This window comes from Galleria mellonella, unplaced genomic scaffold (assembly GCF_026898425.1).
Source record: "Galleria mellonella isolate WM207_F2 unplaced genomic scaffold, CSIRO_AGI_GalMel_v1 utg117, whole genome shotgun sequence".
NCBI classification, from domain to species: Eukaryota; Metazoa; Arthropoda; class Insecta; order Lepidoptera; family Pyralidae; genus Galleria; species Galleria mellonella.
Window position 1 is genome coordinate 4,369,208 of NW_026441980.1, and position 20,073 is coordinate 4,389,280.

At 31.6% G+C, this 20,073-nt stretch overlaps 1 protein-coding gene across 2 annotated transcripts; it reads left to right on the forward strand.

Annotated features, from left to right (window-relative positions):
* Nucleotides 1-11: 11 nt before the first annotated feature.
* LOC113511656 (KRAB-A domain-containing protein 2) lies at nucleotides 12-19,448 on the forward strand. 2 transcript variants are annotated; one of them, XM_026895333.3, is made up of 5 exons: nucleotides 12-253; nucleotides 8,826-8,935; nucleotides 14,707-14,867; nucleotides 16,564-16,750; nucleotides 17,255-19,448. In XM_026895333.3, exons 1-5 carry the CDS (start codon nucleotides 218-220, stop codon nucleotides 17,406-17,408), a joined length of 648 nt encoding a protein of 215 aa, XP_026751134.2. In that variant the 5' UTR covers nucleotides 12-217; the 3' UTR covers nucleotides 17,409-19,448. The 2 variants fall into 2 exon arrangements, with proteins under 2 accessions (XP_026751134.2, XP_052752856.1); XM_052896896.1 differs by lacking the exons at nucleotides 12-253; nucleotides 8,826-8,935; nucleotides 16,564-16,750; nucleotides 17,255-19,448 and adding an exon at nucleotides 10,331-11,799 and having other exon boundaries at nucleotides 14,707-14,861.
* The last annotated feature ends 625 nt before the right edge of the window (nucleotides 19,449-20,073 follow it).

Below are 20,073 nucleotides of genomic sequence, written 5' to 3' on the forward strand. Positions count from 1 at the left end.
AAGTAAGTAGGTAGGTGCCCGCACGGAGGACTCCTGATTAAATTCCCGTTATAATGGACACCATACCACTTGTTGTCTGCACGGGCAGTGCGTCGACCGCACGCCCTTCTCACGCGAATGTGTCATCTTCACATTCGGACAAAATTTCGCATATAAAACTGTGCCGCGATAGTTTATTTGTATTTATTTTATAGTTCATATCAGTTTGATTTATAAAATGTGTGTTAAAGTTTTATCAATTTATATTCAATTGGTAAGTGTCTAATACAGAAATAATTTCAAATTAAATGAGTACATAATTGAAAAGTTTGCAATGAATAAACTTATAATTATTATCATATAATTCCCTACTAGTAATTAATAAAAAAAATATAGATATGTCAATGTTGTGGTGATATTATTTTTCTAAATTCATAAATTATTTTTAAGACAATTTTTACCTATTATCTATTGGTAGTGCCACATTATATAGATACATATAAAATAGCCTAATGAAGAAGTACTGATTTTAGGTCATAATAAAATAGTCATAATAAAATATTTAAGTAATTGTTGCGTCTATTGTAAAATATAATAAATTTAAAAAATATTGCTCAAAATCACTACTTTATAGATAATAAAGTTATTATACTTAACAATTTAAATTAATAATGACTAATAAATGAGTGTAAAATAGATAATATGCTTTATTTGCTTCACCTGTACGTTATATGGTGAATAGTAAATTATTTTATTGTTCTGATTTCACATAATTTGTGCATAATTGTTGTAAATTTTCGAATTTACTAAGCACTGATGTACACTGTAAATTTACTATATCTCTAAGTATGGTAAGAAGATGATAATCTCTTTATTTAATATCATAATGGTTATTTTACCTAACACAATAAAACAATTATCGCAGTTTCCTCTAAACTTATCTGTTGTATGCTCGACTGACTCATTGCCTATGCATTCAGAACAAACAGACCGTTGAGGGAGCTAGGTAAAAAAGGCATGAACAGTGGGTGAAGTTTATCTTCAAGTTTACTGTTACTGGCGGCACCCATTCGCTCTAAGCACATTATCGTGTCATTAGTTAAAGGTGGATGACCGGCTTTGAAATACTGCTTAGCCATATGATGTATTCCTACGAAAAGCGCAAAGCAATGACACAAAAATTATTATTTTTTATTAAAATGATTAAAAACACATATTTTGCAATGATAATTTCATATTTTAATCGACTTCAAGAAGAAGAAATTTCTTAATTTGATTCTATTTTTTTTATGTTTGTTACCTTATAACTCCGTCAATTTTAAACCGATTTAAAAAAAATATTGTTTTATTTGAAAGAACATACTTATAGATTAGTCTTACATCTAAAATCGGTTAAGAGGTTTAGTTTTCAAATCAAAACAACTGTTTTGTCCACAATAGAAGTAATTTTTTTGTGATACACAATTTAATTACACTTTTTTTATTGTACGTTTTTAAAAAAAATATATATTAATTTTATATTCTTATTTTACTATGCTCGTTTACAACGTTTTGCTATATATGTACTTTAACACTATTTGTAATTACTCCTCTCAATCCAAAAGTTTGCTCAAATTAAAGAGATCTTTTTAATGATAAAATCTCCCATTATTTTTTCTGTGTGAGCTTTTTCTTGCAATTTTTGTTTTACAAAATATATTACTTTAATGTTTTGAAGATAAAATAAAGGACATCTATCTTATTTTATCTACTTACATACGAAATACGCTTCTGAAATAAACTTTGCTATCTACTACAAAATAATTAATCTTTTATTTTTCTTTAATCTAATATAGATAAATAAAATCACATATGAACCTACTTTATTCTCTATTAAAATGTTGAAATGTTTAAAATAAATAATAAATTAAATAAAAAGTTATGACTAATATTTTTTTTTTCTAAACTTCAAGTTTACAAACACATGTTAAAACAACTATGAATGCATCGAATACTCATTAAAAATTTTGTTAATTATTTGCTGGAGACTGCATTCACAATTCAATAGAATTCGATGACAATTATTTAGGTAAATAAAAAAAAAGGCGTAAAAAAATTTTTTTTCTTTTTTCGATAATGATTTTCACAAGAGGGTGCTACATACCTAAATAACTTCCTGCGTACCATAAAATTTAGTCATATCTGAAATTCTCTTTCTAGAAACAATAATTATCATATAGTTTCATATTGACCTTAAGCTGTGCTGTATCTCTATATTAGTCTCCCTGCCAAGGGAATCTAATCTAACCACAATTGTTAACAACTTAGAATTCCTAGTGTCATTAAAGGCGTCAATTATTATTTGTAGTATTCTGAACAATTTATTGTATAAATCACGATCTATCTACTACAATTATAGTTAAAATAATGTTCATTATATAAATTAGTATAGAAATGGTTATTTACATCGGCTGGGGAAAATCAAGTAAAAAATAAACTGAGAAATGTGTGACGGCAATAATGAATAAGTGATGATGCGCAGGTATCTTTAATTTATAGTTTTTTTTTTTTTTTTTGTTTTTTATACTACTTAGAATGGCAAACAAGCTGACGGCCCACCTGATGGAAAGTAGTAACCGTCGCCTATAGACATGAGCAGTACCATGGACATAATAGAGTATACTGTTTCGCCCATGATACCCCCCATGCGTTGCCATTCCTGAGGACTCAGGTGTTATTCCTCTGTACCCAGTAAATTCACGCCATATCCCATCCTTCAAACCGAAACACAGTTATGCAAACACAACTGCTTCACGGTTGAAACACGAATGGGACAGAGGTACCCAAGCAATCGACTTTTGTACAAAGTCTCCCTCTGGTAAGTGTCGATAAATAATATATCGACCATATATCACAATTTCTATATAGCTCATACTATTTCCTAATAATGTATCTTTTTATAAGGCACAGAATTTTCAATATTAGTTAAGTATTTTTTTAGTTTATTCATTACCAACAAAAGATGAAAATTTCCTTCTTTATTAGTTTAAATTATATATTCGAACCAATATTCACTCCACTAATTTTAAATAATATAATAAATATAATATAATCTAATTAAAAAAAAATTCTAATTGTATCATAATTAATGTTAAACTATTAGATTCTACTGGTAAATGTCGGAGAAAATACAGGAAATTACGAATTTTAATGGAATAATTGAAAGTGGCGCGAGCGACGAAATTGTTTATAATATTATACTAATTAAAAAGTTTTCTAATAGCTACCCCGCATAACTAAATACAGAGTAGGATTACTCCCTCACTATACCATATATAAAGTGCAAATCTTTTTGTAGGAAGTTAATGCAGATGACTTAGAACCATTCCAATAAAAGTTAACAATTTAAATATAAAGTACTAAGTCAATTGAGTTAGAAATCGAGAAACATTATTCATAAATTATATATTTATAACAAAAATTATAAACCATAAATTATTAAACCAAAGCGGTGAATAATTATCAACAACATTATTTATAATAATGATGATAATGTATGATATACCAGTTATGAAAGCACTGTTTACTTACTAACAATATAATTTACTGCTGACTCAATAGCTCTTATTTAAGATGAATATCTAATTATGAGTTTTTGGAGTTAAAAAGAATAAATGATTAAAAACGAAATTTATATTCTAGTAGCAGGTGGATATTAGTGAAACTTATTCAAACTAAAGTTTAAATTCTGCATTGTGAAGTAACTTTGGCTTTCGCTACTCTTTGTCTAGAATAAGTATGTTTATAAAATGTTCAGATACTCGGAAATCGAGTAACAAAATGTCGTACTAGAACGTGCTGTCCATACAATAAGCTCAAGAGACCGCTAAGCACTTTCGCTGCTTTTTCTTTAAACAAATTTCACTTTTGGGTCTTCAGAGACTCTCAATGATAGACATAATAATAAACACACTTGTCCCTTGTGGATTATATTAAAAAGGTTATGCATTGAATTAATATTACAATTATGTAAAATATGTAATGCATATGAAAGCACATTATTTAAAGAATCCATTATCATACACGTATATGTAAATACCTACACACACTCTCTTTTTTTCATTATTTTAATTTTCGTACACCAAGATTCCTTTGTTAATTAGCACAAACTTTCTGTAAATCTTGTGTAGGTTTGTAGGTACTATGACGCGATATATTGAATAATGTTGCTAATTTCTACATAGAGATATGGTATATTTTAAATACGTATATTGTATTGTAGGTTCCTTGGTATTAAACTATTATTATACAGCACATTACCAAACCTTAGTATAATTAAAAATATTATAATTAGTATATCTATTATTTTTCCTAATTGGCAAATACTTGATCGATACGTACTCTTCGCCTACGACCTACATATCTAATATGCATGTTAATATGCAATATTATAATAGGAAATAGTTAATATCAAGTAACATAATTCAACTTACACCTGATATCGAGGCGACCCATACAAACGGTTCAATGACATATTATATAGAAATGACCTACAAATCGACTGCGAGCACTTTCTTTTGAAGGTCTTTCCGATTCGCGTCTTCACTACACTAGGCTGTCTAGTACTTCCGGTCAAACAATCACCGGATGTACAACTAAAGTACCTATTTATTCAAATAACAGTCCGTAGGGCAGTTTTTTTAATGATTTTTTTTTCTAATGGATGTAGATGGAATGGTAAACCTGCTACGTCGGTATACGTTGAAGAGGTACTAGTGAGGGATGATATGGATGAGAATGAAATTAGACCAGTTAGTACTTAGTGATAAATTTAACAAGAACTAACCAAGATAGTTTCCATGGAATCGCTAGGATGTTGACTAGAGTGTATTGCTAGCAATATGACTATTAATCTTTCTTACTAAGAATCCCTTTTGCCTCTTCTACCGACCTCCTTCCGTAAAGGAGGTAGTAAATAGTGTTTTTGTTTAGATTGTATAGAATATATTATATTTTGAAGCGAAAAGGAATTAATAGAAGTATACTAAGTATAAGGCAAAAATACATCGTTGTTATTTATAAATACCAATAGAATGTAAAGTTGTTAAATGATAAGTTAGCAAAAGTTTTACAATATTATCCAGATGCAAATTTTTTTTTTAATAGAAGTGAAACAAAATGAAATAAACTTGTACCCATGTAGGCCCATGGCTTTGTCTGCGTGGTATTTGTTATTTCTGTTTAGTATGTATCGATTTATGTATGTACCTACAAGTATTTATTATGTCTGGGAATATTGGACCAAAATTAACAAATGACGTGTCGTACTCACTCTTTGCCTTAGGTCAAAGTGATTTTACTTAAGTAGGTTGTGTACTAAGCTGTATAAGTTTCTATAGTTTTTTAACTATGCCACGGAAAAATCTTTATTTTAACGTGATTAAAAGTATCTAAAATGTTGACCGGGGATGTAAGGTACCACCATGAAAAATTTAATTTTAATCAGTCCAACAGTTTCGGAGATTAGCCCGTACAAAGAGACAAACAGATAAATTCTATTTCACTTCTAATATCTCCCTGACTTGGTTTTGAGCGTTTTTTCTGTGTACAGACGTTCGACGTCTATAATTTTATTATATGTATAGATTTCACTTGTGTAGGATATTTAGTATCATAGAGAAAATGTAATGTATCTAGATAATATTGTTTTCTCTATGCTATATCTAAGGCGATGTAGGTACACCACAAATTTGGACGATAAAAAGGACAGGTTCTGTTTGTCAAAGATGGTTTGGAGTGTTTACGGGAACTGTGTCATTCGGCCACGGCACACATACCGCCCCCTCACGGCGACTCACGCGCCGCTGTCGCAGCGAACTACGAATGATTTTATGCTCCTTACGATGCTCATTTTTATTGTCGTTATTTTTTATATCGATTTAATCGATTACTTAGAATTGAAAAATGTTTAAGAATAAAAATACATGAACCTAGTTTTCACTGGCGTATTTGTTCGCGTGGTCAGAAAAAATAGATCGACGTAGATAAATAACAGCCTCTATAAAAAATTACACTTTTATCAAATTTTTCATGACAATTGATTGAGTTATATAGAAGTCACAAACAAGTAAAAAAATTACTTTTATTTTTATAATACTAGTAAGGATCTATCGATTATAAATCTGACCCTAAGCTTTTATGACTCTTTATAATTTACTTAACCCTTCTCACTTTTTTTTATTCTTTTTTTAATTTTGAACATGAATTTATATATATATATATATATATATATATATATATATAAATCAAGGTAATATAATAATTATATTACCTTGATTTTTTTCACCAATAATTCACCAATAAAAAAAATGATGCAAAGAAGGTTTTTTTTAATGGGTGATAATAAAATGGTAACCCCACCCGCGCTATTGGTATACACCGGCGGGGCACCAGTGAAGGATGATAGGTGAGGATGAAGCAGGTCAGTTAGCCCATCGTGACGAATTCAACAAGAATTGTTCACAATGGTTTCCAGGAGGAACCACGTGGAGGTCGACCTAATAGGGTATATTAATAGCAATAGGGCTGTCAAACTCCATTGCTAACAATCCCTTTGCCTCCTGCAAAGAAGGGTTAATATGACTCAGGTCTGAGTGTACGAGGTTCGTCTAGATTAGATTTGTTGTTTATTTTTTTATAACAAAGTATAATTATCCTGGATTGAGGACTAAATAATTATTTTACTGACCTAGGTATTATCTTGTGGAAGTCCATATCACTGGTTATTTGATGTTATTATTACTAATAAAATTAGTAATAGTGGTGGACAATCTTCAAGTGTTGGCAGTCACACACATACTAATGTTAGCGGAATTAAACAAAATAATTTTAATCAAATAACCAGTGACCAGATAATTGGTGTAATACCTAGCACAATATTCACATGTTTTAATAACATAGAATGAATGTGATATGATATTTAATTTGTTGCTGATGACCCTGCCTGGTGTTCATATGAGTAGATATGGTTTTTGAAAATATTATATACAGCTTATATTACTTCCTTATAATGTAACATTCTAATGGTGAAAGAATTTTTAAAATCCCTTGAGTACGTTTTAAGTTTATTAATTACAAACAAACAATTTATGAATAAAGAAAAACTAACAATCAAATTATGAAAGATTTATTTATTTATACGCTTTCGTACATTTACTTTTAATACAACTATTAGCTTATATATATATTTATATTATATTCTTATTGATATTTACATTATTTAATATTAGTATAAACTAGCTATGCCCCGTGGCTTTTCCTGCGTAAATCACTACGTAAAGTATCGCGTGTTCTAAGTTAGGCTAATTTAAATGTATTTTTTAATTAATGATATTGGATACCCAACTTGCCTGGTTACTCCACCTGCGCTAACACTGACGGGGCACCAGTGAGAGGTGACAGGAATGAGGAGGCAGTCAGTCAGTTATGAATATACCTGGAAATTAGTATGATGGTTTCCAGGGGGGACCACGTGGAGGACAACCTGACAGGGTTATATTACTAGTAATGAGACTAATAGTCCGCATTACTAACAATCCCTTCCTCCGATACCTGTACATTCGTTTTTACCTGACCGGATAGGTAGATTATTAAATTAAGTGCAAATAAAAAAAAAATGGTACCGCGATCAAATTTTTTGAGGGACAAAATACCTGTAGTTAGAGGACATTTTTTTAATGAAAATGGATTGGTAACCCCGCCCGCGCTATCGGTATACACCGACTAGGCACCAGTGGAAGATGATAGGTGAGAATGAATGCAGGTTATTTGGCCCACTATGATGAATTCGACAAAAATTAAACATGATGGTTTCTAGGGGGAACCGCGTGGAGGTCAACCTGAGAGGGTATATTGCTAGTAATGGGACTACTAAACTCCATTACTAATAATCCTTTTCCCCCCAGTTAGAGGACGTTGATAGCTTTTTTTTTTTTTCGTTTGGATATAAATTTGATGGGATAATTTTATTGACCCTCTGCAGGTAGAAAAGATATTTGGCCAGATGTTTCCTGTCTATTTTCCTCTATTTTAAGATCTTATAATTAATGGATGCCCTCAGCTTGTAACCTTTTACTGTTGATTATCCGCTACTAAATTTTAAACCTCCCCTTCCCCAGTTGTATAATTATATAATAGTTAATATAATAGTAAGTATAATTATTGTTTTGAATGGCGTTGAAAATACATACAAATTAGTTTGTTGATGAATGAAGATTTTTTTAAAGCACAAGGGGCAAACGAGCATGCGGCTAACTTGATGGTAAGGGACTACTGCCGCCCATGGTCACTCACAATACCAAAGGCATTGCAGGTGTGCTGCCGGCCTTTTAAAAAGGAATATGCTCTTTTTTTTTAAAGATTATGATGTATGTGTGTTATGTGATGGTAAATCAGCTTGAGCTATAGGTATAAGCTGGCGGGACATTAATGAAGGATGATAGGAGAGGATGAAACAGCAGGTTCGTTAGTCCATCGTGATAAGTTCACTAGGAATTAAGTATAATGATTTTCAGGAGTGGCCGCGAAGTGGTCAACCTGCTAGGGTATATTACTAGCAACGGGACTACTAAACCTTATTACTAATAATCCCTCCCTTAATTTTTTTTTATACCACTGAGGTGGCAAACAAGCATACGGCCCACCTGATGGTAAGTGGTTACCGTAACCTATGAACACCTGCAATACCAGAGGTATTATGCGTGCGTTGCCGACCCTGAAGAAACTTCTTTACCCCCCTTTTGAAGAACCCCTTATATACATAACAATACCTTTTCTTGTTAACTTACTTTATTTATTTTAAATTTCAGGCGTTACTGTCATACTGCGTGGCAGATTGTGGACCTATATTAAATTATGCTTGGGGCGATGCACTTCAAGGCACAGATTGCCCCGGTCCGGACGGTACACCTTATCCAAGGTAATTTAACTTTTATATTTTTAATTTTATTTACCGACTTTAAATGACTTTCCATGAAGTGATCGTCACCTTGTTTAATAATAAATATTATTTTTTTTTATAAATAGCGGTAAAATAAAGTTCTTTTTTTTTTCTTTTTTAATGAGGTATTATATTTACTTGAAATTTCGCCCGCTTGAATCCTTAATAATATTGTAAATGTAAAACTAAGTTTGCTTCTTTCTTTCTTTGTTTGTTACTTTAAAGGCTTAATGAATCACTATAAAATTTGTCATACAAGTACTGTAAGGGATGGAGAAGAATATAGGCTACTTTTTATCCCAGTTAGTAAACACATCCCCTGTCACGCGGACGATGTTTGGGTAAAAGCTGGTCAATATATAAAGTGTTATATATTTAAGTAAGGACAATACCCTATGTATTATATTGTATCATATGTATTGTTGTATTGCCGTGTGGTCCCGACATTTACGAGGGATAGGCAGGAACGTTCCGCTTGCCAAGCGTGGCAACTACGGGCATGACAATTAATGGACAAGTAAACAATTACCAGCTTTTTTTATACAATATACATATATATATGGCAAACAAGCTGACGGCTCACCTGATGGAAAGTGGTAACCGTCGCCTATAGACATGAGCAGTACTATAGACATAACAGAGTATACCTACTGTTTCGCCCATGATACCCCCTATGCGTTGCCATTCCTGAGGACTCAGGTGTTATTCCTCTGTACCCAGTAAATTCACGCCATATCCCACCCTTCAAACCGGAACACAGCCACGCAAACACAAATGCTTCACGGTTGAAACACGAATGGGACAGAGGTACCCAAGCAATTGACTTTTGTACAAAGTCTCTCTCTGGTAATATGCTATGATATGGTATGGTAATAATCTATTCGTGTACCAAATTTAATTCACATTTGTTCAGTAGTTTTTGCATGAAAGAGTAATAAACATTCATCTATATATCCATCTTTGATAACTTTTATATTTATAATAATAATAGGATAAATAAAAAAAGAACGTACCGAAGTTTTAGTCTCCGATATCCGTATCGATGTAAAATGTACACATATTTACCATATATATATAGGAATTTATTATAAAAAAAGGATCTTTGTAGCGGTCCAATAAATTAAATAAACCTCAATATTACTTACTGCAATACGGTACAGTGAAACGTGAATATGTGACCCAAATAGATAAATACATTAGGTAAATATATACCATAAAGTGCTATTACTAATTATGTTCTTACTGTGCCTAATCGATTTTACTTAATTTTAAACTCTATCATTTAGATCTCTAGTTTTAGTTTAGCACACTGGCCTCGAATTGAACCGGTTTTATTGAATAACATCTGTGGGCAATATGCGTTTCTGCCGGCCGAGCGAGACGAAGCTAATGTTCGACTTTGTCCGGCTACATTCGGAATTTCGGATCGGATCGGTCTAGTTCGGCTAATGGCGTCATTCGGTTAACTGCGTCGCGTGTCGTTCCACTTATAGGTGCTTATCAGTCTATTATTATAATTACTCAGTATCGCATTAAGTTTTCGACATAAAATTCAAGGCAGACAGGCATTTTATTTAGTGAGAACAATGTCGACAAACAACAACCACACGAATTACGAAGTCGACAGAGAAGAGTTTCACCGGCGAATATACGATGTGTATCAACGTAAACATTCCAACACGTTTCTATTAACGCCGGAAAGGTACGCTCAAATGATTGAACAGATGAAATATATTAATACAAGTGGAAAAAAATGTCCGGCTGATTACCGTCGAGCCAAGAGATTTGATGTTATTGAAACTCCACGTGGTGAAAGATTGTTTACTACATTAAAGCCGGGACAAAAAGAAAGGTTAGAGTTCGTTACTACGAATGAAATGTATGATATTATAAAAGAATATCATCTCAAATTAAACCACGGCGGTAGATCACGAATGATGGTGGCACTCAAGAAGAAGTATAAAAATATTACCACAGAAAATGTGTTAGTTTACTTATCAATGTGCATTGCGTGTAAAAATAAATTAGTCAAACGAGGTAAGGGTTCGGACAACACGTTCGATAATGAAGCGGTCACTAGTTCAGATAATGATCAGCATAATTCTGAATCACAGGACAACATTGAAATTCAAAACGTTTCAATAAACGACATCATATATTCCCACCCAGAACTTTACTCCAGAGGTCAAGTGGACATTCTTGACGTAACAACCGATTCGAGCGAAGAATATAAATACATGATGGTGTACAGGGAATACATTAGCAAGTTCATACATTTAAAGCCGTTAAAAAGAATTTGTATGGAAGAAATGGTGGATATGTTATTAGAAATATTTCTGGTATTTGGCGCACCAAATATATTGCAGTCAAAGAATGGTATGTCGGTTGTCAAACCGATTTGCAGGCGAATATCAACTCTATGCCCTGATATGAAAATAGTTGCTGGCAAGGGTGTGATGCCTAGTGAGTTTTTCAAAGGCAAGTCCAATGAGGATATTTTAAAAAAATTAAATGACTGGTTATCCGAGAGTCAAAGCTCGAAATGGCAACAGGGCTTGAAATTTGTGCAGCATACTTTGAACACGACTTTCAATGAGATAATTTGCAAGACTCCAAGCGAGGCGATATTCGGTGTTAACCCAAGAAAAGGGTTGGCTTCTTTCACGTCCAAATTATTGTACGACGATTTAGTAACTGAAAATGACCTCAAAGAGGTTTTAGATGAGAAAGAAGACATAGAGCAGCCAACCCCGAAGCGATTAAAATTAGAAGAGTCATTGGTATTGCCAAAAAACTTTATAAAATTGGAAGCGGATTTGGAAAAGGATATTGAAGATACTGAAGTTAGTGATTGATTAAAGTTTATAGATACTTACGACTGAGTTTCTAATTGTTACTTTATGTAATACAAACTTTATTAACAATTGGCGTGTAGGTATACGCGCACCTTGACTAGTTTCTAATCTCTTATGATAATGTTGTTTGGATAAATAAAATTAAATTTAAAAAGTAAAAAAAATATATATAACTTCTTTTTACTAGATAAATATTTATTTATACTACTATGGTGGCAAACAAGCATACTGCCCGTCTGATGCTAAACGGGATTACTGTAGTCTATGGATGCCTATAATACCAGGGAAGTCACACGCGCGTTACCGACCCTTAAAAACTTTAGTATGCCCTTTTTGAATAGACAGAGACAATTTATAATACAGTACGTAACCAGGAACTTTTGTAGGTATTTAACTTTAACTATATTCAACTTTTTGCTCTCTATAGATTATTATGAAGTGGTAATTCTAACTAGATTTCTTAGTTAGCCCTTATGTTCGTGTTAAGTCCATAGACATCGTACTTTTATAATAAAATTGAGACTAGAAAATGACTATACATAGATATTTATTTTTTGACATCTATTGAAGATACTAAAACAATACATTTTAGAAGTTTCGTCTATCTGTCTGTATATTTGTTTCAGGACGACGCAATACTACTACACCAAACTATTTCTGTTTTTACAGATGTGTTGTTGAAAATGTAATATAAAATCAGCATTTGTTTCTTTTTGATACTACATTTAGAAGTAGTAGGATTGGATATGAATATGTAGATCATCGGTTTTCCTATTTCTTAATCCATGCTTACAAAGTAGTGACGAAAAAGTTAGTATATTAATAATTATAGTAACTAAATAGAAACAAGTGGTTACAACATCTACATACATACATATCTAAACTGCCAGGTTGTTTGTGTGCATTGCCTTAACATTTTTTAAACGTTACGGAAGAAAATAACACTATAGTGTTAATTGATTGCGGTCGTCAAAAAGGTTATCATTCTTCTGTATTAGAGTAACTCCAGTTATTCGGGTCCGTTATGCTTTGATTCTCTCACGTTTAGGTCTTAGAAATTCAAAGTTAAGGTGTTTATTTATTCAAGTAAGTTAGAAGCGATCATATACATATGATGATACAGACAAGTAATTTTATACCTAAATTTATTGTTTTTTATTTTGTTTTTTTTTTATAAACCTACCTGGGATCTTGTTATAAGTGTCGAAAACCTACCAGTTTTAGGTACAGACGAAATTGAGATAGACAAAAAATATCCCGCAAATTGGCTCTACAATCATAAAATAGACAATACAGGCCAGTTTGAAATCACGTAAATGTAAAACCTTTTAACTATGGATCTCTCTATTATCTATGTTATTTGTTACAAGATAGATACTCAGACAATAATATAATTACAATATTATTTGTAGATTATGTAGTTACCTACTTACTTATTTATATAGTACAGTTAATTCATACACACGCTATTCAATCTTTAATTTTGTGAGAACATTCTCACCATGCGAACCTTGAGTGTGTATTGAAGCAATTTTCTCAACAAAATAGGTACCAACATTATTCATCACCCGCATAATTTGTGAAATAATCGTAATTTTCGTGATAGATAATAATGTAACGGGACATTGTTAGTTGAATTGACTTTAACGCCATCTGTTTTTTTATTTTACTAAAGACTGACTGCTTAGTATCTACATAATATATATAGTAGTTTAGGATATTATTCATAGATGGCAGGAGTTGCATAATTTTATTTTTGGTTCATAATGTTGAGACTGCCTTTTGTAACACTTCTCATTACAATTTATAGTATTTTTTTTAATAATTCGTGAAGGATGATAGGTGAGGATGAAGCAGGTCAGTTAGCCCATCGTGACGAATTCAACAAGAATTGTTCACGATGGTTTCCAGAGGGAACCACGTGGAGTTCGACCTAATAGGGCATATTGCTTGCAATGGGGCTGTCAAAATCCATTGCTAACAATCCTTTTCCCCACAACTACTGTATTTATTATTTTTAATTGGTGCAATACAGTGTATATAAATAAATACTTAGGTTGAATAATATTTCTGATTACAACTACAAAGACAAGGTTAACAATGTGGATTAAATGCATCCACGAGTATCTATGCATGTATAGCACTTATTACATGCATACATACATATCTGTCGTGCCTGTCTCTCACTGGAGCAGGCAGAAACAATGGAATGTCAAATGCTCTGACTCAAATAGACTGCTTTCGTTTTCTCTACATTCATCAATTCATTCATACACGCTCGCCGGTTACGGTTTTCTTTTAATTTGTACTGAATTTAGCATGTCACCTGTACGCCGGTCCCTACCGACATCTCCATTGATAAATCTGATGCTTGATAAATCTCTTTTGTAATTCTTCTTTCATCCATCTTCCCTAAATGGTCAAACAAATGCAACTTTCCAAGTTTTTGTTCTTTTTTTTATATTTTGGGAGTATCTAATATACATACATATACATATGTTCATTTATTAATAGAAATTCATCAAGCTATTTATATTATATTGAAACAAAAAATCCAAGTATGTATGTAAATACGACTACATTTTTTTTAATGGGTGAAAATGGAATGGTATCCCCGTCTGTGCCATCGGTATACGCTGGCGAGGAACTAGTGGGAGATAATCCGTAAGGACGAAAGTAGGTCAGTTGACTCATCGTGGCAAATTCAACAAGATTCAGCAGGATCGTTATCCAGGAGGAACTACGTAATAGTCAATTGATAGGGTGGGTGTTTTGTTGGCAATGGGATTTTAGACCTTAATTACTAACAACCCCTTTCCCCCAATACATAACCCTCCTATCTCATTGGAAGCTGTGTTAAAATAAGTTACTTAACCCGACATTTCTCTGTTCCAGACATTTGGTGAATAGGGCCTTAAAATCCGGACCATGGGGCCAATCACGACAGGGTCGAGGACTTCGTACCCTGGACCCGACGTTGATGAGGCGAGCTCTTCTAGATGCGCACGAAGGTTACTCTGAGACCAATGCCAGAGTCCAAACAGGCAATAGAACCGGTAAGATAAAAATATTTGCTAAATTACAAACACACTACCTAAGTACATACATAGTAATTCGTAAAGAAAATTGTTTGAATGTATGAAAATGTTTTATTTAAAAGGAATTTTTTATTGCAAAAAATTGAACAATATCAGTCTAGAATTGGTGAAGATTCAATAAACATGCGCACCATAGATTAAGAATAGCAAGCAATTGTAGACATCACACTTATGAACAACTAGACACTTCATAGAAATTTTATTATACTGTTGTCATTATTTGATTTGTGCATTAAATTACATAGATATTATATAGGTATTCTTAATCTAACAATAAAAATATTTGAATTTGGAACTTTTAAGTTCTCGTCGCGTAATTTTTTTTTATTAATTGCAATTTGTCAACTCTATTATACAAGTACTTATTTGTCTCAATTTTTGGTCCCTAATCAGTTCATTTATTTAGGATAAACTTTTTAATACTAACTACATATATATATAATAAATATTATATATAATATTTGATGAAAAATATTATAGAGAATTAGGTAGGCTAATAAAAAGGGTAATAAAATCAATAAACTTTTAATTTATCGTCAATGCTTTTGACATACATTTAAATGCCTAAGGCATGTTTCCAAACGCGCGTGAGTCAGATTTATTTAATTGCTCGAAACATCGGCTACGATTTCCGTTCTGATTGTTTATTCTTTACATAATGAGTCACAGATAAAGTTCGAAAGTAAAAAAGCGAATAAATTTTACACGACAGACATTATGCGATGTCAATAAATCATCACGATGCCAACTGTCCTACATTTAACATCACTCACTGGCACTCCGCACCAGTATAACAAGCGATGCATAATTCCATTTAAAAAAAAAAAAAAAACAAATATCTTAAGAAACGTAAAGGACATTATTCCATTAGACACTTGGGTATTTCGAAGACATTATTTAAAGCAGGGATTCCCAAAGAGGTCGATAACGATCCCTTAAGATTGAAATCGCCAAATTAAGCCTTTTGTACCATATTTTATTGGTCAATAAAGTAATAAAGTTTAAATAAATAAATGCTTTTGTTTACAAATTCATAGGTTATTCATATGAGTTTTCTTTTTTATCTTAATCACTTATTTATATAATACATATGTAGTGTTAAAGAAAAGAAAAAAAAAAAAAACAATAAATTTGCGAATATTTTTGTTTTTGAAGTCACTTGAAATGAGATTTAAGATTGTGCTACTGGTAGTATAAATTCTACTCTACCAAATGTAATGCTAAAATTCTTGTCAGTTACAGGTAGGTATTTATGTAAAATATTTTATTAATATATATAAAAATATACGCAGACGATGTCTGTATGTAGGAGACATTTAAGAAAAAAATATTATTAAAACAATAATTTTTAGAATTTTTGCTTGACCATGTATTTGTTCTGGCAATACGCAAAAATTACTGACTATAAATAGGTAAATAGAATGTTGTTAAATATTAGAACGTGCTTTACTTTACTTTTAATAAATCTATTTTATAGTTGAAAAACACTGAACGAAAATTTAAATTAAATTTAATGGGTCAATACGTCGTTACAAGGAGTCGAAACTTATCCAAAATTAATTAAATATCACACTAACAATGTTGCCAACACTATACACAAAATATATATTAGCATAGAATTTACCACAATGAAAATCCGTCTTGTTTTTTCCAGGTCGTGCCACAAATTTACCAGGCCTGTCTCCACTGTCATCAAACTCGTGTGGGGGCACGAGATTGTGCAGGACTCGTTACAACACCACCGCCCCCATGTATGGAGTCTCGCTTACATCTGGACAGCCCGTCACCATTGTTCAGAAGTTCCCGGATTTGCTGCAACAAGTTGTTTTCGAGGTTTGCGAGTAAGTATGCTCTATAATTTACGTAAAATAGTGACGTAAATTACTTTAATATAGTCATATTTTTGGCACGTTAGTGACGCAATCCTAAAATCACTAGTCAGTTTGTTCTAAAGTTGACTTCCTCGATGCTGCACTTGTGTTTTTGCCGCGAATCTGTGCTTGTGCTATAGCTGTGTTTAAATTTGAATGATCGGACATTATTTATTTCCGTAATATCCTATGGTTATTTATTGGAGTAGATGATGCAATATTATTTTTTATTTTAAACCAGATTTTTCAGTTTGATGCTACAAAAAAAAAAAAAAATCTATGAATCAAACTTGCAATAGATTTAAGTCAGAGCTACTTATTTTAAAATTTTGGACCTAAGTAGTCGATTTTTATTTTTCATATTACTACGGAAAAATCTTGTAGTATTGTTAATTTTGTATTATTATATTGATTTGTTAATATTATCTTACTTTTTATTTTTAATAATATAAAATTGTTATCCATCCATTTCAGATCAAGTGAATGCTCCTTAGTGCGAGGATCTTGCACACAAACGTATGTGCCTTATTTATTCTTAGTACTTCCATTGGGGCCTGTGACGTTAACTGGACAGGACTACGTGTTGGTGGAGTCAGGGTGTGTCTGCAGGCCAGATCCTATGCCATAGGTGTATCTTAATTAGATGTACGGAATTAGCAAAAATACGTCTAGCTTTTCTTATAGATATAAGGAGGTATAGGCATAAAGTACCTATGTTTGGATAGAGAGAGAATTGTCAGGCCTTAGAGTGGACGATACGTTAGTTTTATAATTAGGTATTGTATGAAAAATTTAAAAATTCGCCTTACATTCATTAGAGTTATAAGGAATCATTATATATATGAATAAACAGGCATAAACTCTTTTAGATATTTAACAAATTTTTCAACGGTTGACACATTTTCCCTTCCTGTGCATGAGGCAGAATGAGACAGCAACATTCAGCGTCTCGTTCGTTCTTATGGGTGGTAATGAATGCCTATCTATCAATTGTTTCACTTGATATTTATCTAGAGTGTTGGCTCTTCGTGTAATTAGATTGCGGTCGACTGACGTCGGTTATCGCTACTGACCGCTTAAAATGACAATCGATGACCTTGGTTTTTCAATAGTCGATTAATCATTTTATATTTTAATATATCTGTCATATCACATCATTAAACTGTTTAGGTATATGGCTTAAATAATAAGGCAAATTTTTACCATCGATGATGATATCATAATATGACTTTTAATATGTGTTGTCATAGATACTAGAAGAATTTAAATAAAGGAGGAAACAAAATACACAATTTCTATTTTTATATTTGAACTTTAAAAAATCTTGAAAAAGTACATAATAAATTATTAACCCGTGCTGCATTTATGATAATTAGTAATAGATTATTCATATTACATGATGATATTAATCGTCTATTTATATTTTTAAATAAATAAATTCAGGAACAAAATTTAACACATACTATTCAATTAATTTAAAACAGTGTATATAAGATTTAATGAATTCTACCATTATTTCTCTACTTTGATTAGTTGAATATTAACAAATGTAATGATTGTAAAAATTTTGATTTTGTATGTTTCATGTTAGGTTCCGAATTAATAAGTGTATGCAAAGTATATAATGGTCCTAATTATTCAATGAAGTATAATATTTATGGCTACAAGCAAGACTTAATGAAAGCCTAACATGAATTACGTGATTTCCTTGTATATCTGATTTCAAACCTCCTTTCACGTATTTGCTTGAAGTAGGTCACAAGCTCTCTGATGAAAAACTCTAAAACAAACTTTCAACCTTATTGTATTATACTTTTGGTAGATTTTAAATAATAATTGAATTATATGTACAAGAGTACATTCAACCTCGATCTTTCGGATACACAACGGTTCAATAAAAATTGGATGATTATATTTGTGATACGAACTCTTGCGTCGTCATAATGACGATAGGCTTAGCAAACTATGAAATAAGCTTACTGATCAGTCATTGTATTATTATGGGTCAATATAGTAATAAAAATTAATTCAATCGACTTCAGATTAATTTATGAAACGTTGGAATTAAAATATTTGTCCTTTGCCACGTTAGCTGAACTTTTTATAAAAACACGGAAACCAATTTAGAACTTTATCAGCTTTCTATTTTACGTCCAAATTATTTCGTATCTACAACTCTAATTTTCCGTAGTATTATAATCATATTTTATGTATATTGAAAAAAAAAAAAGACTTAAGTTTTATATGCCAGAGCTCAATTATATTTAATTATAAAAATATACTTAATGTACTAAATAAGTATTTTATAGTTTCGAGAACTTTACTTTGAAAAGCCATTGGTGTAATGAAGGGTCTAAAATAATTTATTGGTTACTGTAAAATTGCCGGGAAATCGTCTTATAATTTATTAGACTTAATTTATCGGCCATTTTGTGGTTTGTAAATCTTTATAGACTGAATTTATTATTGTTAATATTATTTATTAAAATATATTTATACTTGTGCTGTTGTCTAACTGTATTGATTTTTTATTTATGAAGTGTATTAGATTAATTGTAAATTATTTTATGATTCATGTTAATGTGTCTGCGAGATGATTTAGTTTAATTTCTAGCGAATTTCGAACAACGAATGTATCAAAGAACAATAAAATCTAACATATCCATTACATATTTATTTATTTACAACGAGGTCGATTTTAATGCGTCATTCTCTAAACCTATTTTTTTAATTTTTATTTTAGTTAGCGAAAGTCTTATTCTTAGGACCAATATGAACGAAATTTAGGTCAAAATTATTATAAATTTGATTTACAATGATCCATAAAACAGTACTTTCATGTAACTATCAAGTTAAAATATATATTTAATAGATAAGTTTAGAGAAAGGTATTTCGAAATGGACCTCAATGCCTATTTTTATACGAGTAGATAATTTACTTAGTTATAATAGTTAAGTCCAGTACATTAATATATATGGATATTTGGTGGTAAATCTAAAACAACTGAAGAACGTATTGATTTTTTTTATGCAACTTAGAATGGCAAACAAGTTGACGGCCCACCTGATGGAAATTGGTAACCGTCGCCTATAGACATGAGCAGTACCATAGACATAACAGAGTATGTATACTGTTACGCCCATGATACCACCAATGCGTTGCCATTTCTAAAGACAGGTGTTATTTCTCTGCACCCTGTAAATTCACTATCATATCCCACCCTTCAAACCGAAACACAATCATACAAACAAATGCTTCACGGTTGTAACACGAATGGGATAGAGGTGCCCAA

Excerpts from the sequence above, each read along its gene's own strand:
- LOC113511656 (XM_052896896.1), top strand. The coding sequence starts at position 10,543 with ATGTCGACAAACAACAACCACACGAATTACGAAGTCGACAGAGAAGAG.